At 22.4% G+C, this 19,866-nt stretch overlaps 5 protein-coding genes and 3 non-coding genes across 13 annotated transcripts; 5 read left to right on the forward strand and 3 right to left on the reverse strand.

The window, feature by feature from the left end:
- Positions 1-1,631: 1,631 nt before the first annotated feature.
- Positions 1,632-2,792, reverse strand: LOC552807 (prefoldin subunit 6). 2 transcript variants are annotated; one of them, XM_625182.6, is made up of 4 exons: positions 2,591-2,792; positions 2,310-2,379; positions 2,011-2,206; positions 1,632-1,898 (listed from the first exon to the last, which is right to left on the reverse strand). In XM_625182.6, exons 1-4 carry the CDS (start codon positions 2,591-2,593, stop codon positions 1,769-1,771), a joined length of 399 nt encoding a protein of 132 aa, XP_625185.1. In that variant the 5' UTR covers positions 2,594-2,792; the 3' UTR covers positions 1,632-1,768. The 2 variants fall into 2 exon arrangements, with proteins under 2 accessions (XP_625185.1, XP_006563570.1); XM_006563507.3 differs by having other exon boundaries at positions 2,568-2,785.
- Positions 2,793-3,012: 220 nt separating this feature from the next.
- LOC413963 (splicing factor 3A subunit 3) lies at positions 3,013-4,775 on the forward strand. Of its 2 annotated transcripts, none has more exons than XM_397399.5 (2): positions 3,013-3,313; positions 3,374-4,775. In XM_397399.5, exons 1-2 carry the CDS (start codon positions 3,101-3,103, stop codon positions 4,664-4,666), a joined length of 1,506 nt encoding a protein of 501 aa, XP_397399.2. In that variant the 5' UTR covers positions 3,013-3,100; the 3' UTR covers positions 4,667-4,775. The 2 variants fall into 2 exon arrangements, with proteins under 2 accessions (XP_397399.2, XP_006563571.1); XM_006563508.3 differs by having other exon boundaries at positions 3,172-3,313; positions 3,421-4,775.
- Positions 4,776-5,281: 506 nt separating this feature from the next.
- Positions 5,282-8,457, forward strand: LOC413964 (serine/threonine-protein kinase grp). 3 transcript variants are annotated; one of them, XM_623433.6, is made up of 8 exons: positions 5,282-5,581; positions 5,659-5,802; positions 5,969-6,192; positions 6,265-6,585; positions 6,889-7,092; positions 7,646-7,884; positions 7,965-8,099; positions 8,190-8,408. In XM_623433.6, the coding sequence occupies exons 2-8, from the start codon at positions 5,741-5,743 to the stop codon at positions 8,406-8,408; spliced, it is 1,404 nt and encodes a 467-aa protein (XP_623436.1). In that variant the 5' UTR covers positions 5,282-5,581; positions 5,659-5,740. The 3 variants fall into 3 exon arrangements, with proteins under 3 accessions (XP_623436.1, XP_006563572.1, XP_026301424.1); XM_006563509.3 differs by having other exon boundaries at positions 5,303-5,341; XM_026445639.1 differs by lacking the exon at positions 5,282-5,581 and having other exon boundaries at positions 5,741-5,802; positions 8,190-8,457.
- Positions 7,165-7,291, forward strand: Mir306 (microRNA 306). Its single transcript, NR_039499.1, has one exon. It is a non-coding gene; the product is annotated as a microRNA 306 (primary transcript).
- On the forward strand, positions 7,389-7,488 carry Mir79 (microRNA 79). The gene has a single exon (NR_034297.1). It is a non-coding gene; the product is annotated as a microRNA 79 (primary transcript).
- On the reverse strand, positions 7,400-7,491 carry Mir9b (microRNA 9b). The gene has a single exon (NR_031530.1). It is a non-coding gene; the product is annotated as a microRNA 9b (primary transcript).
- Positions 8,458-9,335: 878 nt separating the features above from the next.
- On the forward strand, positions 9,336-11,327 carry LOC113219269. The gene has a single exon (XM_026445530.1). The coding sequence runs from the start codon at positions 9,777-9,779 to the stop codon at positions 11,325-11,327; it is 1,551 nt and encodes a 516-aa protein (XP_026301315.1). The 5' UTR covers positions 9,336-9,776.
- A 2,196-nt stretch (positions 11,328-13,523) lies between these two features.
- LOC552800 (metal transporter CNNM4) lies at positions 13,524-19,427 on the reverse strand. 2 transcript variants are annotated; one of them, XM_026445458.1, is made up of 14 exons: positions 18,940-19,427; positions 18,061-18,352; positions 17,800-17,949; positions 17,560-17,715; positions 17,258-17,446; positions 16,999-17,172; positions 16,210-16,381; positions 15,941-16,132; positions 15,703-15,849; positions 15,490-15,627; positions 15,119-15,391; positions 14,806-15,041; positions 14,487-14,720; positions 13,524-14,403 (listed from the first exon to the last, which is right to left on the reverse strand). In XM_026445458.1, exons 1-14 carry the CDS (start codon positions 19,410-19,412, stop codon positions 14,251-14,253), a joined length of 2,979 nt encoding a protein of 992 aa, XP_026301243.1. In that variant the 5' UTR covers positions 19,413-19,427; the 3' UTR covers positions 13,524-14,250. The 2 variants fall into 2 exon arrangements, with proteins under 2 accessions (XP_026301243.1, XP_026301242.1); XM_026445457.1 differs by having other exon boundaries at positions 14,481-14,720; positions 18,940-19,412.
- Positions 19,428-19,866: the final 439 nt, after the last annotated feature.

The following is a 19,866-nucleotide window of genomic DNA, read 5'->3' on the forward strand; positions in this document are numbered from 1 at the left end:
TACTATTATGTAAGTGTTAGAATAGTATGACATGAGTACTGTCATTTTAAATTTAAAATAATCTAGTCAAAATGAAACTTTACATATGCTTTTGAATTTTAGTTAAAATGATCAATATAAATTCATATTTAAATCATATGATGTATTATTTTAATGTACAATTAAAAATGACTTAAAAATATTTTATAATATCTATATACTTTATTGCATAAAATTTAATTACATTACACACATAGTATTATCATTTTATGACTCTTGAAAGTCTACGAATATGTTGACTGTATCCTTCTTGTACAGCTTCTTCTAATTGTTGTGTTATATATGATAAATTAATAGGATCAGTTTGAAGTAATATATGTTCAATATTTTCATCCTTATCAGAATTTTTTATAGATAAATCCAAAGTAATAAGTGGAGCAACTTGCTTTAATAATGTTCTTGATGCAATCTATAAAAAATATATTATATATAAAATATAAAAATTTAATATATTAAAGATACATTGTCCAATATAACACCTGTACTTCAAATCTCCATTCCATATCATGATATTTTGGTAATTTAAATCCAATATTCTTGAGTGTATCTAATATTTCATCTTTTTTAACATTATATAATTTACTTAATATAATTTCCTGCTGTTCTGAAAAACCTAAAGATATTATAGAATCTCTAAAATCTTCAGAGTTTAACTGAAAAATTTAAATATTTAATTAAATATTTTATAAATTAACAGAAATATATATAAGTCGTTACAATTTATATTACCTTATATCTACAACTCTCTATTAATAAATTAACAAGTCCTTCAACTGAATTTTTAATTAAATTTACTTCAACTTCTAATTTTTCTGAAAATCAATATAATTTATCAATAATACAAAGAATTTTTTCTTTTAACTATTAATATAAAAATACTTACGAGCTGCTGCATTATATAATTTAATATTTGGTCCTTTTTGCAAATAATCTAAAGCTAATTTGCAAAAATCTTGTAAAACTAAAAAAGATATGTATAAATATATGATTATTTTAAAATGAAATCAATAAAATTTTACATACCTTGCGGTGTATACTCTGTAAGAAGTAATACATGTTTCTTATGATCTGGTTTTAATGTTAATAACATATTTCACTTTATTAAAATTAATATTGTATAATTATTTGTTAAATTTCATATATAAATAATAAAATTTTTAATCTTACAATTTACAAGCATTTGTCAAACCGCCATATTTATAATATACTTACTTATACTTAGTATCGATCTATATTTGTATCTATAAAAATGAAAATTTATATTACGAGAATTAATAAATAAATTTAATTTTTATTTATTCTTTCATAAAAAATGAAATTTATAATATAATAAGTTGTAGAATGTAATATATTTAATATAAATTGTTATTAAAACATTTAATAGAGACACACATAATGTTAGGTTAAATGACTTTAATATAAATTTTATACAAATTTATATCTAAAAAAAATGATTTTTAAATATCAAATAATAATATTATTATATATATATATATATTAATAAAATATTATAAAATTATTTTTAGGTTTTGTTTATTATTATTATTATTATTATTGTTGTTGTTATTATTACAATTAAATAAATAAAATAATAATTGCTTCACAAGAAATTTATTAACAAATTTAATTAGAAATAAGAATAATCACATTTGTGATTATACAATTTTTTTTGTTCTCTGATATTGATATAACAAAAAGCGACAACGCTATAATTATTTCATATGTGAAATTATGCTTTTGGTTGAGAAAATGATGCCTTTATTTGAGCTTGTTGAAACATCTGTTGATATTTTTCCAATGTTTCACGATGTGTATCTTGTTTTTTATCTAATGTAGTTATCAATTCCTCCACTCTTTTCCTAAAATTATAATATATATTATATTATAAATCATTTGTGCTCGTCTTATATATATGACAATATTTTTCTTGTCTCTTATATTTAATTCATAGACATATAATTAATAACTTACAATTCAGAGGAGATATATTCCATTCGTTTAGCAACATTTTGCTTTGCTTCTTCTACATCCTGTTTAATGAGAACTGGTCCAATTAATTTAAAAACATCATCTTCTGATTTTAAGAGATCTAATTCTTTTTTTACAGCAATATTTTCATTTAATTGTCCATCCAACTGCTGTCTTTGACTCAATGCTTTGTGGAAATCTGATACAAACAGAATCTATGTGTGTACAAGGCAGTTAATTAATTATAATTGCATATAAAACATATAAAAAATATAATTTATATAAGAAAATCAATAAAATACCTTTTTGAACTTGTTTATACTTGTCTAACTCTGTTTTTAAATTTTTTTGAATTTCTTCTGTCATATTCGTCTGAAATAGAAAATTATTAATTATTAATATAACGATAAAATAATAATTATTTAATAATTAATTATAATAATATAAAATATAAATATCCAATACATTCCAAATATTAAATATATTTTATTATAATGAATAAGCAAACATAATTTTCCTAATTCATAAGGTTCATTACAATTGTCTTGCATTTTACTAACTTTTCATTTTAAACATATCATACCATATTGGGATAATGTTCCGTAACAATCTTTTCCACAAATTATATTACTAATATTTGTTAACAAAGAATAAAAGAAGTAGAAAATTTTGTAAAGTATATCGATATTCTTTCTAATTAAATTTGCTTAACCTATTTTATTTTAACCCTTCTTAATGTTGACTTAAATGTGTTACAGATATACCCCATAGTATGTATATATTATACAATACATATCCTAAGATATAAATATAGTTAGTACCAAAATATAAGCACGATAAATATAAAATTATTTTCTATTTTATTAACAAAAAATAAAATATTTTATATATATTTTAAATATATATATATATTTTTAAATTATATAATTTTATAATTTTTATTGTTTTAAATTCCCTAGATTATATTTTACAATAATCGCAAGATGGTGACACTGCATCACTGTATACAATCATATCTATCATATCTAGTTAAATTATACTATATCTTGCATTTAGTTGATAAGCAAGTGTTGCTTTTATACAAATTAGAAAAATGGAAACGATTTTAGAACAGCAGCGACGTTATCACGAAGAAAGAGAAAGATTAATGGATGCAATGGTCAAAGAAATGCTTTACAAAAAGCCAGGACATAGAGAAAGCATAAATTCAGAACATCGGTTAAAAATGTTACTTGATCAGTATATGGATAGTACTTCGCATTTACAGGATTTATATGAAGATAAAGATGGTCAAAGAAAAGAAGAAGTATGTTAAATCTTTTACAATATATTTATAATTCAATAATAATAAATTTTTATTATATAGGTACAAGCACTTTCTGGACCGAATGAATTTTCCGAATTTTATTCCAGATTGAAATCTATAAAAGATTTCTATCGTCGACATCCTAATGAAATAAGTATCCCAATGTCTGTAGAATTTGAGGAACTAGCTAAAATGAGGGAAAACCCAACAGAAGAACTTTCAAATCTTGTTGAATTTACAGATGAAGAAGGTTATGGCAAATATCTTGATCTTCATGAATGTTATGAAAAATATATAAATCTTAAAGGAATAGAAAAAATAGATTATATTACATATTTATCAACTTTTGATCATTTATTTGATATACCAAGAGAAAGGAAAAATGCTGAATATCAAAAGTATGTGGAATCTTTATTAGAATATTTGATTGATTATTTAAGTAGAGTTAGACCTTTACTTGATATAAATGCAGAATTGGAGGAAGCAAGCAAACAATTTGAAACAGAATGGGAAAATAGCACATTTCCAGGATGGCCAAAAGAAACTGGTAGTGCTTTAACTCATGTAGGTGCCCATTTAGAACTTTCTGCTTTTTCTTCATGGGAAGAGCTTGCATCTCTTGGTTTAGATAGATTAAAATCAGCATTAATGGCTTTGGGTTTAAAATGTGGTGGTACATTAGAAGAAAGAGCTCAAAGACTTTTTAGTACAAAAGGAGAAGCATCTTTGGATCCAAATTTACTAGCTAAAAGTAGTAAAAATAGAAAATCTGGAAAGGGAAGAAATTCTGAAAAGCAAAAAGAAATTGCATATTTAGAATCTCATGTATATAAACTTGCAGAATTGGTATCAACTCAACGTGTAGCCACAAAAGAAAATGTTCAAAGAAAACAAGCTAGAACAGAAGGTGAAAGAGGAGATTCTGATGCTGAAGCTAGTGCTAGTGAATCAGAAGAAGAAGATGATAATGAAGTTCCTTATAATCCCAAAAATCTTCCTCTTGGTTGGGATGGCAAACCAATACCATATTGGTTATATAAATTACATGGCTTGAATATTAGTTATAATTGTGAAATATGTGGAAATTTTACATATAAAGGACCAAAAGCTTTTCAAAGACATTTTGCAGAATGGAGACATGCACATGGTATGCGTTGTCTTGGTATTCCAAATACTGCACATTTTGCCAATGTGACACAAATAGAAGATGCCTTAGCTTTATGGGAAAAATTAAAAGCTCAGAAACAAGCAGAACGTTGGCAGCCAGAACAAGAAGAAGAATTTGAAGATTCTCTTGGAAATGTTGTTAATCGTAAAACATATGAGGATTTAAAAAGACAAGGTCTATTATAGATATATTTTATCATATTACAAAGCATCGTACATTTCATTTGTATACTTAATATCTGTTATTTATATTATCTGTAATATCATAAATAAAAATTATTTATATAAATTCTAAGCAGTATTTCTGAAATATTTTAATATTTATTCTGATAAATTTGAAGTTGAATGTATATTTATAAATTGTAATAACTTATGCTCCTTTTAAATGTAAATAATATAATTAATAAAAAAAATTACTTTTTTTACTAATTTAATTATTAAATAAAATTATTGAATAAAAATTTTAAAAATTATTTAAAGTTAAAATATAGAAAACACTTATAAAAAAAAAATATACATTTTTATGAAAAGATTGTAAATAATATATTTAAATTATAAACCAAGTTTAAATTTCTTTTTTCAATTTAATTTAATTTCACTATCGTATTTTTAATATTAAAATTATATTTCTATTTTTAAAAAAAAAGTACATTTTTTAAAACAAAACTTACTATTCATTAATTAAATATTCATTTATTAAACAGGGACTTTAAGATTCTTTAAATATTTCTTTGACCAATGAGAATGCAGTAATTTTATACCCAGAAATTATAGAGCGCGTGGTTTGCTTCATTTTCTAGAGATGAATACCTCTTATGTTATTTTATAACGTGTCTTGTAACCGAAACTTTCCGATTATAGGTAGGAAATATTCTAATTTATTATCAATTTCCTTTGTGATTATATCATTTATAGTATCAATAAAATATAATTCAGAGAAAAATTTATCAATTGTGTAAATAATTTATATATAATTTTAAATGTATAATTTTAAATGTTATCATATCACATTGAATTCGATTAGAAGCACGATGTTTCAGCGACGTGATTAAAACCACGTGCTTCGAAAGACACATCATTTTTATAAAAATGATATATAATGTGAGCATTTATCAAAATAATTTTATTGTATTAATTTGTATAATCATTTTAATAGTTTCATTTTTTTTTCTTAATAGAGGTAGTTAAATAATTTTGAAAAAATATAAATTGGGAAATACAATTTTTTATTACTATCGTAAAGAGGCATGCTGAAACAGAATGACGGAATTCGTAGATGGTTGGATATTTGGACACACTCTAGGAGAAGGTGCTTTTGGCGAGTATGTTCATATTTTTAATTTGTGTAATCATGAATTAATTATTAAATGATTAAATATAAAAAATTTTTGTACTTCAGAAAATTAATAATATTTTATATTTTTTTATTTTTTTTCTTTATTATGATTATCACATATTATTATCATTAAATTTGATTCTTATTTTCAGAGTAAAATTGGTTATAAATAAATCTACAGGTGAAGCTGTTGCTATGAAAATGATAGACTTAGAGAAGCATCCAGATGCCCATCATACTGTTCGCAAAGAAACTACAATTCATCGTATGCTCTCTAATCCTAATATTATACAGTATTTTGGAAAGCGTAGTGAACCTAATATGGAATATATATTTTTGGAATATGCTTCAGGTGGAGAACTTTTTGATAGAATTGGTAAGATATTCTGTTTATAAATTATAAAATAAAATTCTATTGTTAATAAATCTATTCCTTTAATTAAAATAGAACCTGATGTTGGTATGCCAATATGGGAAGCACAGAAATATTTCAAACAGTTGATTTCTGGTATAGAATATCTTCATAGTAAAGGTATTGCTCACAGAGATTTGAAGCCAGAAAATTTGTTATTAGATGAACATGATAATTTGAAAGTTTCTGATTTTGGCATGGCAACAATATATCGTTTACAAGGCAAAGAACGTTGTTTAGAAAAAAGATGTGGAACATTACCATATGTTGCCCCAGAAGTATTATTACGTCCCTATCATGCAGAACCAGCTGATATATGGTCATGTGGTATAATTCTTGTTGCTTTATTGACTGGAGGTAATTTTTAAAGGAAAATTTATTTAAGATTATTGTTTAAATTATTTTTTAAAAATAAATTTAAATAGGTAGTAACATTTAAATAATATTATAATAAAAAAACTGTAAAAATATTGAAAATGTTATTTAATTATTCAATTCAATTATAGTCAGAAATATAATATACAAATTATTATCAATAATAATCAATGATCACAATTGTATTTGTAAAATGCAGATTGCTGTAATCTTTAGTCTGATGGTTTAGGTCTAATATGTAACTTACATTTCTTAGTTTTTAACTGGTCCATATCTAAACTATAGAACTGCCTTGGGATCAGTCCTTGGCAGAGTGTCCAGAGTATATGGCATGGAGAGATGGAAAATACATGTCTCTTACACCATGGAAAAAATTGGATAATTCTTCATTGTCTCTGATAAAAAATATTCTTATGCATTCACCACAATCCAGATTTACTATAAAGAATATTAAACAACATAGGTGGTTCATCAAAAAATTCCAGAAAGGTATGCATCAAAATATATAATATATAAATATATAAAATATCTTTATTTTTTATTGTATAACATCTATGAAAAAATTCAGTAAGTAAGGTCAAACAAATATTTACTTTGTCAGGTACTGAGTGACTCTGAGTATACATTAAATTACTCAAAGCAGCTTGGTACCTAACTGAGTGGATATTGAATACAACAATTTTTGAAAAATAAAGTAAGTATATAATAATTTTATTTTAATTATGGTTATTAAACATTGAATAAATATATTCAAATAAAATTAATATTAATAAATATAATAATTTTTCAAGACTGTCAAAGCTTTTGCCTTTACTTTGGTAATATAGCTCTATGATTTTAATTAAGGATCATAAAGCTAGATTACCAAAGCAAAGAGCACTAGCATTATACATCCAAATAAAACATTAAAAATTTCAATTGATAAAAAAATATTTATATTATTATTAATTTTTTTTTACTTTTTTGTAATTTAATTTTGTTTATAAAGCATATAAATTATAAGCATGTGTAAATGATATAATAAAAATCTTGTATATAATAGCTGGCAATATAGAAGGATATATTCGACCTGATGAAACTGATTCGAGACAAATAATAGAAGACGAAAATTTAACACGATTTTGTTTATCGCAACCTGAATTACCTGCGATAGAAAATACTAATACAGTGGAAATTAATTTGGAAGAACGGCCCGGATTTTCATTTTCGCAACCTGCACATATAGAAGATTTATTGTTATGTACACAAGTACAAACGAAACAATTTACTCAAACGAGTCAAGTAATATATTTTTTATGACGCATATTGATATACATAAAAAATACTAATTTATAATTCATAATTTTTTATATATTTTATAGCAAAATACTTTCCAACGACTGGTGCGAAGAATGACAAGATTTTTCGTTAAAACAGAATTGGAAACAACTGTGAAAAGATTAATAAATTGTTTAAAAGATGAAAATTATACATATCGCATTAGTAATTTTGGCACAGTAAGTTAAAATTATTCAAATCTGAAATTATCTTATATATTACAATATCAATTAAGATTATAAATAATTTGTATGATTATCTTTTTATAGATAACTATATCAGGTGTTGATAGAAGAAAGATGCCTTTAGTTTTTAAAGCAAATATCGTTGAAATGGATGGAAAAATATTAGTTGATTTTCGATTATCTAAAGGTTGTGGTTTAGAATTTAAACGAAGATTCGTAAAAATTAAATCTTTATTAGAAGATATTATATTAAAGGGTCCTGTTACATGGCCAATTGCTGTTGCAACTGAATGCATGCCTTAATTATGTATAATTAAGTTTTTTAATAAATTTTTTTATATCCTTTCAAAAACGAGTTTTATTTTATTTTATATATTGTGCTAGCTAAGATGAAATAGATTCATAATAGAATTTTGTATTTCATTAAAATATAAATCATATTGTATTTTTGAAAAAAAATGAAAGTATATGTATTCTTAACTTCATGTTATTATAATTTTTATTAAGGACAAAAAATAAAAAAATAAACGGTACAAAGATAGAAATAGAACAAAAATATGAAAATTAGTGCCATTTCTATACTGCAAATGAATACACAAGGTAAAAGAAAAACAAAAATAAGAATTGATTTTGGGTCATTTTTCAAATGTCAAATAAACATTATTTCAAAAACAAAGTAAGATACACTATGAATTGAGAATTTTATTATCTTATTTTATTCTATTTTATCTTTATGAAGATGTTCTTAATATCCGAAAGATGATGCTATCAGTCAGTTTTTATCTTATGTCTATCCTTTTTTTGTATCTATCTTTCTATCCTTATTTTATGTTTCATTTGCGATACTCCACATTGATTTCAGTATTTTTATCTTATCTCTCTTCTTTATCCTATTCTTTTCTCTTGATGCATAAATGGTTAATTGAACATACTTTTATCACTTTTTCAAAACTAAAATATATTTTTTTAATGTAAAAAATAATCGTTATATTTTTGAGTTTTACATATATATATATATAATATGGAATATATATTTTTGGATACATATGTAACATACATATTTTTTATATACATATGTAAAATAATAACTTGATATAATATATTTTGATATAATATAATTAATATAAATAAAATTATGTGTAAAATGTGCAATATTTCATATATGACTATGGAAAAAATATTCTATAATCATATTTATATTCTAAATGTTCCATTTCTTATTTATAACTTCATATTATTCATTCAAATTTAGGTTCAATTTCAATCAATTATAATATTGCAATTCTAATTCGAATTAGTAGCAATTAAGATAACGCTAAATAATAAGGAAAGATGTTCTAATGCCCGAAGTATGGAACAAAAAATATATTAAATGTTAAATCTATTTTATATATCGCTTGTTGGTAGTAATTAAACTTTTATTATTTTTTATATTAACAATTAAAATACGAAAAAAAAGTTTTAATTATTAAACTTGTTATACGATGGTACGTTTCGTTTTTAAAATTAACCTAATTCAAATGTTCTTTTTTCATCTTTAATTTTTATGCAAAAAAATTTTCAAAATATTTTTTATAATAAAATATTATCAACATTCATATTGGAATTCATGTTGATATTGACTTGACTTTTCTAATAAAAATAATTTAATAAATATCATATATTACCACAATGTATATTACGACAGATACATATTTTATATCAAAAAATTTTATTATTCATACATTTTATGGTGAAAAAACTGTTTTTTGTTGGGATCAAAATAAACTTATAATATTTCCATATATGAATAACAATTATATATCTGCCGAAGTTTTAACAGCTCCAGCTCCAATAAAAACTATACAATGTTTTTCTGATCGAATTTTTTTAATTTGTATTCCACGAGGTATTTATAAACTTTCGAGATATCGAGAATTTGCTATTCTTAGTAAAAATGCGATTGGAATGGGTACAGTTTTTTATGAAGTATTAATACCAAGAAATGAATATCTTTATTTGGACAATAAACGAGAAATGACTAATAAAGTATTGTATCAACTTTCTTGTAAGGAAATTGATTCCAGCATGTTATGTATTTATCCATTAAACATAAATAATGTTGCAGAAGATTTTATGAAAGTTTTAACAAATAATGATTCTACTATAGAAAATTTATGTATAATTGGTGATAAACTAAAGATTTTAACATTAATAAATGAGACTATACAAATAACACATAATAGTATCTATTTTATTAGAGATATAATACCTATACGAAAGAATACTAAAATTGGTGGATTATTTTTTATTACTACTACAAATGCTATTATTATAATGTATTCACGAGATAATTCACTTATTTTTGAAACAATTTATTTAAGAACTCAAATACACACCATTTGTGCTGGTTTTAGTGATTTAACAGAAGACACATTATGGATTGTTTATTCATATGAATCTAATTTATACTATGCAAAAAAACAATTATTGACTGATAATATTCATCAAATAAAAATTCAAAATGAAAACTTTACTTGTTTACAATCATATGATTCCAAGATAATCTTAGGTTTAACAATAGATAAGCAATTAACAGAATTTTCTATAAATACTGTGGAAAAAACATTATCAATAGAGAATGATACTTTGATTAATCTTCATTCTAATATGTTAGAAAATGCTACATTCATAATGGATAAAATTTATAAAGGAGCTCAAGAATTACAGACCTTGAATGAGATATTAACAATAGAAGAAGATAAATTGAAAAGAATAAATTTATATGCTCATAAACACAAGGAACAATTATATCCAAAAATTATAATTAATTACATAAATAATCAATTGTTTTTGTCAGCAAATTTTCATAATATGTTGCCAAAAAATAGTTGGGTTGTTCTTAATGTAAAGTTGCAATGTCAAAATCTATTTTGTATGAAAAAAATAGTAGACCAAGAAGCTATAGTTGATATTTATATACCTGAAAATTTAACAATAAATTTTTCACAAATTTTAATAGATTTAGTAGCTTTTAAGGAAGAGAAATATCCTTGGTGTCTTATAAGAGATTATATAATTAATCCTTCTCTCGAACAATGTAAACATAAAAAAAGACGATTAAATTCTAATTTTATCAATTCTAAAATTGTTATGCTTCAAACTTTTATACAAGAAGGAAATATTAATATGAAGAAATTATCTGAAATTAAAAAGAGTTTAAGAAGAGAATTTAATGATTAAATTTAAAATTTACTATTTTACAATGTCTTATCAGTAATAATATATTGGAGCATATGTTAGTTGATCAAATTAATAAAATATTAATTTACTAGAAAATTAATGAAAAAAATTTGATAATTTGAAAACAAAACTGTATCTTTATTTAGAATATAATATGTTGGTAAATATTTTACTTTGTTTTTTTCTCTTTTCGTATACATATTTCTATTAACATGCATCGATTCTATAATTATACAATATAGATTATACAATGTTGTTGAAACTACAAGTAATGAAACTACGTGTGATTTTTCTGCTATACACCAATATAAATATTAATTTAATTGTAATAATTAAATGTATTAATTAGCAATTTTTTTTTTTAAGAAAATTTTGATTTATTAAAGAATTTTTATATGATTGGTGTATGCAGTATACATTTATATTTATAGGCACACTAGTACATAATAATTAATAATTAACTAAAAATCAATATAATGCATGTAAATAGTTGTTATTTTAAACTTTTTTATATTTTTAAATAAAATTTAAATCTTTATCATAAGATATAATTGTAAATATAACTTAAAATTATTATAATTATAAACATATCGTTATTAATTAATTTTTATGATAAATTTTAAATATAAAAAAATTTTAATAAGTACTTTAAATATTGATGTTAAATAAAATGCATAATGAAACTAAATGAACTATAAAAATGTAATGTTTATTTTAAATTAAAAACAAAATGTTATTAAGTATTAAAGAAAAAAATAAGCAAAATGATAAATGCTGCAAAATACGTGATTATTACTTATTAATAAAGTTATGCATTTAACATTAATTATAACATAATATACAACATGAATATATAGATTTTAAAGTTATGTTATATATTTTATATTAATAAAAAATATTTCACAAAATTTCGAGATGCAAACATATTATATAAAATTGTTCAAATAATAAATATATTATTATGTAAAAAATAATCTGAATAATTTTTTAAAATCTGATACTATTCTAAAATGAATATTTTTTTGTGATGAAAATATCTCAATAAAAGATATATACATTTCGTAATTTAAATATTGTATACATTTCATTATAAAGATATTGTATTATTTTTTTATTCTACTTTTCAAATAATTAATATCTATAAATAATGATAATAATATTACTTTTAAATTTGTCATCTTTGAAAATTATTTAAAACAAACAATATGATTTTTAAGTTTAAAAAATTATATGGCAGTAATAATTTATCTATTAAATCTTAGAGAGGAATAAATTGCGATTTAAATAAAGAATTATATTCTATTAATTCTTTATATGATAGACTTGTTCTACATTTGTTAGATTAAATATGCTAATTAATTTTTTTTACAAAAAAAAAAAAAAAAAAAAAAATTTATTGTTATTTTAGTTTTTTAGTTTAACAACTTATTACATAAATATGATTTCTTTGTTAAAGATATCTTGAAATAAAAAAATTTCTATCAAATATTATTCCAAACTATTAATTTAATTGTAACTTATAATATGTAAGAACATTGAATATCTTTTTTTAAATAATTTTTTATAAATTTATAGAAAATAATATTAAAAGAAAAAAATAAAGATATACATTAGATATTGTTAAAATATCGAACTTTTTAAAGTTCATTATTTTTTTTTAAGATTGTATCTTAGCATTATTATTAAACATATTTTCTTGAATGAATACAACTATTCACGTTACGGCGAAAATTTATGGAAAAATAAATTTCTGTTTAGAACTGAATGATTAATTAAGTATTTTTACTAAAATAATAAATAAATTTAAATGAACATAATATGAATTCATTCTAGAAATTATATCTATTTTCTATTAAAATGCATTTTGTTAAACACGATTAAACATAGTTTATAAATTTTTTTAAGGCACTGAATAAAAATACATAGTATTTTTATACTGAGGATTTCAATTCATTACAAATGGGAACAACATGTTCCTTCTATTTACACTATTCACACTTGTACAAGGAATATTATAAAGATTTAACTGAACAATTTAACTAAAGAAAAATATATTGTTTTAAAGACTCTTGATCTGGAAAATATATTAAATTATATACATTCAAATGTGTTCTTTTAGTTTCCTATCATAACGCATTCTCGATCAAATACGTTTTTGAATAAACGTAAAATTTTTCAATTTAATAACATAACAAATTTAAAAAACCTAATTGTTTATATTTGTTTCTACAGTATACACATAGTAAAGCTACACAACTGCATTAAAGTTTTGTTTGTTCAAAACTCTTTTTGCTTCATAAAATATAAGCATAATAACGAGAATCGCTTATATCAATTATTAAGAAATGTCATGTAAATATATATTTCATCAGTAAATGAAATACATATTTCATAAAAGTTTTTTTTATGAAAAAATGTATGGTAAAGTGATATTTACAAATGTTCAAGAAGAATTATTAAAAAATATATGTGCATTTTGTGACAAATAATAGAAAATGAAATTTCCTATAATAATATATTCAATAAGTGTTCCGCTCTTTCAAAATACAAAATATTGAAAAAAGGAAAATGTACAAAATCATTACTATTGATTGAAAATGCGTTTAAATTTTAATTACGTATTAAGTTATTTACGTAAACTAAGAATAATTGAATGTATATGAGTATCTGAAATTTTGGCAACTTTCCCTGAGCGTACTAACTTTTAAAATTAGAATATATATCGCATTTGGATATCTTTCAAACTAACTTTTTAAAACTTAAAAGATATTAATTTCTTTTGTGGTAAAGATTTAAGTAATTCATTAAGTACCTAATGCCATGATAGCATTGTATGTCATAGAGGTTTTTCCTGCTCTTCGTTGTTTAATACCTGTAGTATCAATGTCGACTCATTTAAATATTGTCGACTATTTCTCGAACGTTAAGAGTCTTCTTGTTTAGGCAGGAGATTCGTTCTTTCTTCATCATCAATTAACTTTTTTGTAGATATAGTTCTATTTGCTTCTTGACGAGCAAGAATTTCTGTATTTAAATCTAATTTAGGTTGTGCTTGACCAAAACTAATTACTGCTGTCTAAAACATATATATTAATTTAATATGAAATTTTATATTTTTATAAATCTGAAATTATAAAACTATAATAATAAAACCTTTACAGGTGAATTTTTAAGTTTTCCATTATGATCACTGTATGACGAGATGAATTTCGAATGTGTAACTGGACTAGCACTGACTGGAGCAGGTGAAGTTGGAGCAGTTGCACTATAAACAGGAGATTGTACATTATCTTTTTCTTTTTCTTTTTCTTTTTTACTTTCTTTTTCTTTTTCAACAGGTAATACTGGAGATTCTGGCATACTACGATCGTCTTCGTCCAAAGAATGTAATAACTACGAATCAAAATTATTATTATAATAAAAATTTATATATTAATCTATCTATTAATATTTTATGCATATTTTACATGCAACTAACTTTTTCTACTTCGTCATCAAATTGTTCTTGACCAGGTAATGAATCTTTTTGACTTCTTTCGAGAAGTGTTGCTCGTTTTGCAGCTAGATATAATGATCTTTTAATTTTAACATAAAATACTTCTGATACTGCACGTACTGTATAATCAGGAATAAATGTATATCGTAACATAGAATCTAAATTTATCGATTGTATACTTCCCACTGTTTGAGGATTTGTATTAGTAGGTGATTCGGCTGAAAAATTCTACATATAAGTTTATAAAACATGCTGAATATTTTAAGTATATAGAAGAACTTAATATAAATGTTACCAATTCCAATATTGACAGTCAATGCTTGAGAGCCGAAATAAGTAAACGGTCCACTTTCAAACATCATATTTTCTTTTCCAACTGTAACTTCAACTCGGCCTTCTAAGATTAAAACGAAATAATCAACTGCTTTTCCTTGTTGATAAATTACCGCTGCTGGATCATTTCTTGCTTTCTCACGTGATTTCACTTTGATGTGATAAATAATATCTTGCTTAAGTAAACGACGTAAAATAGTTTCTGATATAGTATCGGGTTTAAAAGCATCTACAGCTGTGGATCATACATTAGACTCAGATACATTTTAAGAGTATTGAAATAAGATTTTAGATAAATATCATATTTTCTTAAATCAAAACACTTCTTCCTACTTGTAGATAAATATTGAAACATAGCCAATGTCAATTGCGGCGATATATGAATTCGTTGATTTTCTTTTTTCTCTGCAAACACGGTAAAATCTTGTATTTTATGTCTAGCTTGTCTTCTACGTTTGGATTTATTATCCGCTATAAAAGATATAGTTAAAATTAATTATATATTAAATATACATGAAATAGTACATTTTCATAAATATGGCTTACTAAAAACATCAGTTTCATCCATAATTTCAGCTTGAATCAATTCTTCTATAACATCTTCTAATGTGACTAATCCTATTACTTCGTAAAATGGATCGCCTTCGCCTTCATTATTAACTCTTTGAACAAATGCCATGTGACCTTTATGACCTAAAATAAATGCAGATTCCTGTTATATAATTTTAATAGAAATATTATTTTTAATAATTCTGTTATTCAATTTAATTTGAAAGAAATGAACCTTCTTTAAATTGTTTAAACATAATATCTAATGTAACATCTTCAAAAATAAAATTGCATGGATTTTGGTAAAATTGACATAAAGTTTTTAATGGCATATTATCGTCTGGATCAACAAATGCAAGATCTTTAATATAAAGCATTGTAACAATATTTGTTCTTGCATTTTCATATACTGGTATACGAGAAAAACCTTAAAAAATGACAATAATAAATAATATAAACTATATATGTGTATTAATTATTATTATTTTTAAGTAAAATATAAACCTGATTTCATAATTTCTGATACTGTTTCAAAATCTAAAATGGCATTATAATCTAACATATATACATCTTCAATTTTTGTCATTACATCTGCAACAGTTTTTTTTCGTAATTCTAATGCTCCAGCAATAATGTTCACCTCATCCTTTTCTAAATCATTATATCCTGTTGTCACCTATAAATAATGAACAATATCATATATATATATATATATATATATATATAAAATAAAATTCATATATATGGATAAGAAATCTTTGATAATATTATTAGATTATATGAATGAAGTACATGATAAAAAATTAATAGATATTAATATAAAATATAAATTACTTTTTTATATATTAATATATACAATATATGTAAAATTATATATATAAATAAATTTATCTTATAAAAATATAATTTTAAAGATAAATTTAATTTAAATTAGTATTAATATTATATAATATTATTACTATTTATTATATAATATAAGTATGTAAAATTATTTTATTTAGTTAAGTATGTAATATAGTATATAATATAAGTATGTAATGTTATCTTATTAAGTTTCTCAATGATAAGTAATCTAACATATATCTGAAGAATATAAAAAAGTCAAACAAACATCAGTAGATTTATATCTTACTTATATATGATTGAATTTAGATGTTAATATAATTATCTATCCATATTTATTCTGATAAAATTTATAATAATAAGAACTTTGAAAAAATCTTTGATAATGAATTTTTTAAATTATAAATAGAAAATTAAGCAAAATCATAATAATTATTTTAATTTGCATACCTTCACAAGTTCCTTTAATCGTTCACGATTATACACATTACCAATTTCTTCTCCAAGAAGGAAATCCAGAAGTTTACTAATAGGATAACTCAATGGAAATGTTATTATCATAGTTAATTTTGTAATATAAATTGTTTTTGCTCCAATGCATAATCCATGTCTACTACAAATAGCCTAAAAATATAAAGCAATTTATCTATTATATATTTATTAAATTATTTGTAACTATGAAACATTCTTATAAATTTAGTTTACTTACTTGTGGTGAAATTTCACCAAAAATCACAATAGCTAGAGTAGAACAAATAACTGCAACTAATCCAGAAGTTAAATCATCTAACAAAATAGTGAAAATTGAATTCACTAAAACATTAGAGAATAAAATTGAACATAACAAATAATTTCCATGATTTCTCACTGGTTGTATTGTTCTTGCATACTGTTTTTCCTTTAATAAATAAATTATTATATCAATTATTAAATTATTATAAAATTATATGTATTAAAACAAAATTTATTGAAATATTTAGAAAGGAACATTTGCATGAGCAAATGAAATACCTTCTCTGTTCCAGTATTACATAGTATCTTCAATTCAGTTCTATCCATTGCCATTAGTCCTAAATTTAAACCAGAAAATAGAGCAGAGAAAGTAAGACACATGAGTATAATTAAAATACTAAGCCAAAGTGGCAAAAATTTTTCATATGTGTATATCTGTAAATAAATATTTCTAATAAATTTTTCTAAAATAAAATAATTTTTAATATAATTTCATCTTTATTATATTTTAGTACTCACAGTATTCCATGTTTCTGTCCCTTGATGTTTAAAAAGTAAAAGATTTGAACCTTCCTTTTCATGTATTGGTTGTTTTACACATATGTAAAAAGGTGAACCAAGAGGTAATACTACATCAATAGTTGCAGTATTGTTTCTTACATTTTTTACCTATTATCAATCATATTTTAAAGAAATTATTTATTGTTATTATAAGAAATTATCATTATTAAATTATTATAATTACACATTTTTGATAGGAAATAAATTGAAAATGCTTACTAGAAATTCATTACTTTTAATTTTATCACAAATAGTGCCTCTTTCTGCTTGTTCATCAGTGAAAGTGATTAAAGTATCTTCTGTGAATCCAAAACCAAATAATCTTATAACTGTTTTAGTTCCAGCAAGTATTTCTGGAATACCATTTTCACTATAACTAGGATCTTTTTCTGATGTTTCTATTCTCAATCCTTCAATAAATACATCTGTATGGATTTGCTCAGTCAATAGATTTTTAGGATCATCATTGACAATGCCTAATAAATTCGCACGACGCATACGAAAATATTTTCTGGGAATAATTAATACAAAAAATAGATTAAATTAATATTTATTTAAAAAAATTTATTTAAAAAAAAATTAAAAATAATAAAATTAAATTAAAAAGGAAAGAAAAAATTTTTATAATCATTTTATTTTGGAAAAATTTATTAATTTTTAAATAAGTTTATAATTATATTACTTTAATTTTAATTAAAATAATAAATGTTTATATATTAGAATTATATATTTAATGTATCTAATATATAAGCAAAATATTACTTGAAAATAAATTAAAATGAAATTACTTATTTAATTTTTACGCAATTAATTAAAATTATTTATATTTGAATATTTAAATATAAAATCATCAATAAAATAGAATAAAATATGTAATTTTTTATAACGTTATGTTATAACAAAGAAATTATATTTAATATTTATAATTATAATATTTTATAAAAAAATTTCTAAGTCATTAATAATATCGAGATTTTCATTTTGTTAAAAAATAGATACATATCATATAATCTATTATTCTATTATTTATAAAAAAAATAAATTTTCTTTTAAATGATGGATTGGATGAAAATTCAAGTTATCTAATATTTAACTTACTCTGATTGTATTGGGAATCTGATAGTAAAATTGCTTCCAAGATTGGTCCATATTTCACCGACGACTTTTAGACAGAAATAGATTGTGGTAACCTTAAAATTAGGAACCTTGACAAACTTATATATCGCACGACTACCATTTGGTGAAATCCAAACTGCACTTAATTTGTTTTCCGAATCGCAATTGTCAAATGTATGTGACCAACGTAATGAAACATTATTTTCAAGACCGGTGCCAAGAACTTCAATCAAAAAACCTGAGGTGGTAGATACATTTTCGCGTATGTAAGATTGTTTTTTAATAAAGACATCCACTGATTTGACACTTAAATTATTAGATATTTTCAATTTTGTAAATGCGTTAACGTTTACTAAATTGGATGTCACAAAAATAAGTAATAAAAGAGCTGCCGGTGTGCTTGAGCGAACAACATGTTGCGCCATCATGCGACAAGTGCACCGTGACAACTTCATAAAATCGTCAAGTAGTACTGCATTTATAATCTCATATGTTCGTATTACGCTTGCGCTTTATCATAGACCAATTGTAACATAGATTTAACATCTCATGGAATTTAATGATATATTAATTGAAATACCGATTTAAAAATAAAAAATATAAATAATATTATTATATTTATAAAATTTTTGTCGTTTTTGTTTATAAAATCAACTATTCATTAAATTAATAATATATTAAAAGAAATTTAAGAGAACATATAAGTTTCCAAATTGTATATCATAAAAATGCATATCTAAATCTTAATTAGTTTATCTTTAGTTTTTCTAATATCCATAAATACTATCATAAAGAATATATTATTATAAACTTTTTTCGTTTTAATAGTGCATCTCTCATTCTATTTTGAATTAATAATTTTACATATGACTCAAACATTATGAATTTTTTGAATCAAATGATACAAAA

The sequence above is a fragment of the Apis mellifera genome, linkage group LG15 (assembly GCF_003254395.2).
Source record: "Apis mellifera strain DH4 linkage group LG15, Amel_HAv3.1, whole genome shotgun sequence".
Classification (NCBI taxonomy): Eukaryota; Metazoa; Arthropoda; class Insecta; order Hymenoptera; family Apidae; genus Apis; species Apis mellifera.

What these genes read in the sequence shown, in the direction of transcription:
- LOC552807 (XM_625182.6), bottom strand. An exon ending in GTATAAACAAGTTCAAAAAG is followed by an intron (nt 2,207 to 2,309) that starts GTATTTTATTGA and finishes TGTTTGTATCAG; the next exon opens with ATTTCCACAAAGCATTGAGT. An exon ending in GAATATATCTCCTCTGAATT is followed by an intron (nt 1,899 to 2,010) that starts GTAAGTTATTAA and finishes TTATAATTTTAG; the next exon opens with GAAAAGAGTGGAGGAATTGA.
- LOC413963 (XM_397399.5), top strand. Translation starts at nt 3,101, where the DNA reads ATGGAAACGATTTTAGAACAGCAGCGACGTTATCACGAAGAAAGAGAA. An exon ending in ATGGTCAAAGAAAAGAAGAA is followed by an intron (nt 3,314 to 3,373) that starts GTATGTTAAATC and finishes TTTATTATATAG; the next exon opens with GTACAAGCACTTTCTGGACC.
- LOC413964 (XM_623433.6), top strand. Translation starts at nt 5,741, where the DNA reads ATGACGGAATTCGTAGATGGTTGGATATTTGGACACACTCTAGGAGAA. An exon ending in AGAACTTTTTGATAGAATTG is followed by an intron (nt 6,193 to 6,264) that starts GTAAGATATTCT and finishes TAATTAAAATAG; the next exon opens with AACCTGATGTTGGTATGCCA. An exon ending in GCATTAGTAATTTTGGCACA is followed by an intron (nt 8,100 to 8,189) that starts GTAAGTTAAAAT and finishes ATCTTTTTATAG; the next exon opens with ATAACTATATCAGGTGTTGA.
- LOC113219269 (XM_026445530.1), top strand. Translation starts at nt 9,777, where the DNA reads ATGTATATTACGACAGATACATATTTTATATCAAAAAATTTTATTATT.
- LOC552800 (XM_026445457.1), bottom strand. Translation starts at nt 19,412, where the DNA reads ATGAAGTTGTCACGGTGCACTTGTCGCATGATGGCGCAACATGTTGTT. An exon ending in AGATTCCCAATACAATCAGA is followed by an intron (nt 18,353 to 18,939) that starts GTAAGTTAAATA and finishes AATTATTCCCAG; the next exon opens with AAAATATTTTCGTATGCGTC. An exon ending in GTTTCAATATTTATCTACAA is followed by an intron (nt 15,392 to 15,489) that starts GTAGGAAGAAGT and finishes TATGATCCACAG; the next exon opens with CTGTAGATGCTTTTAAACCC.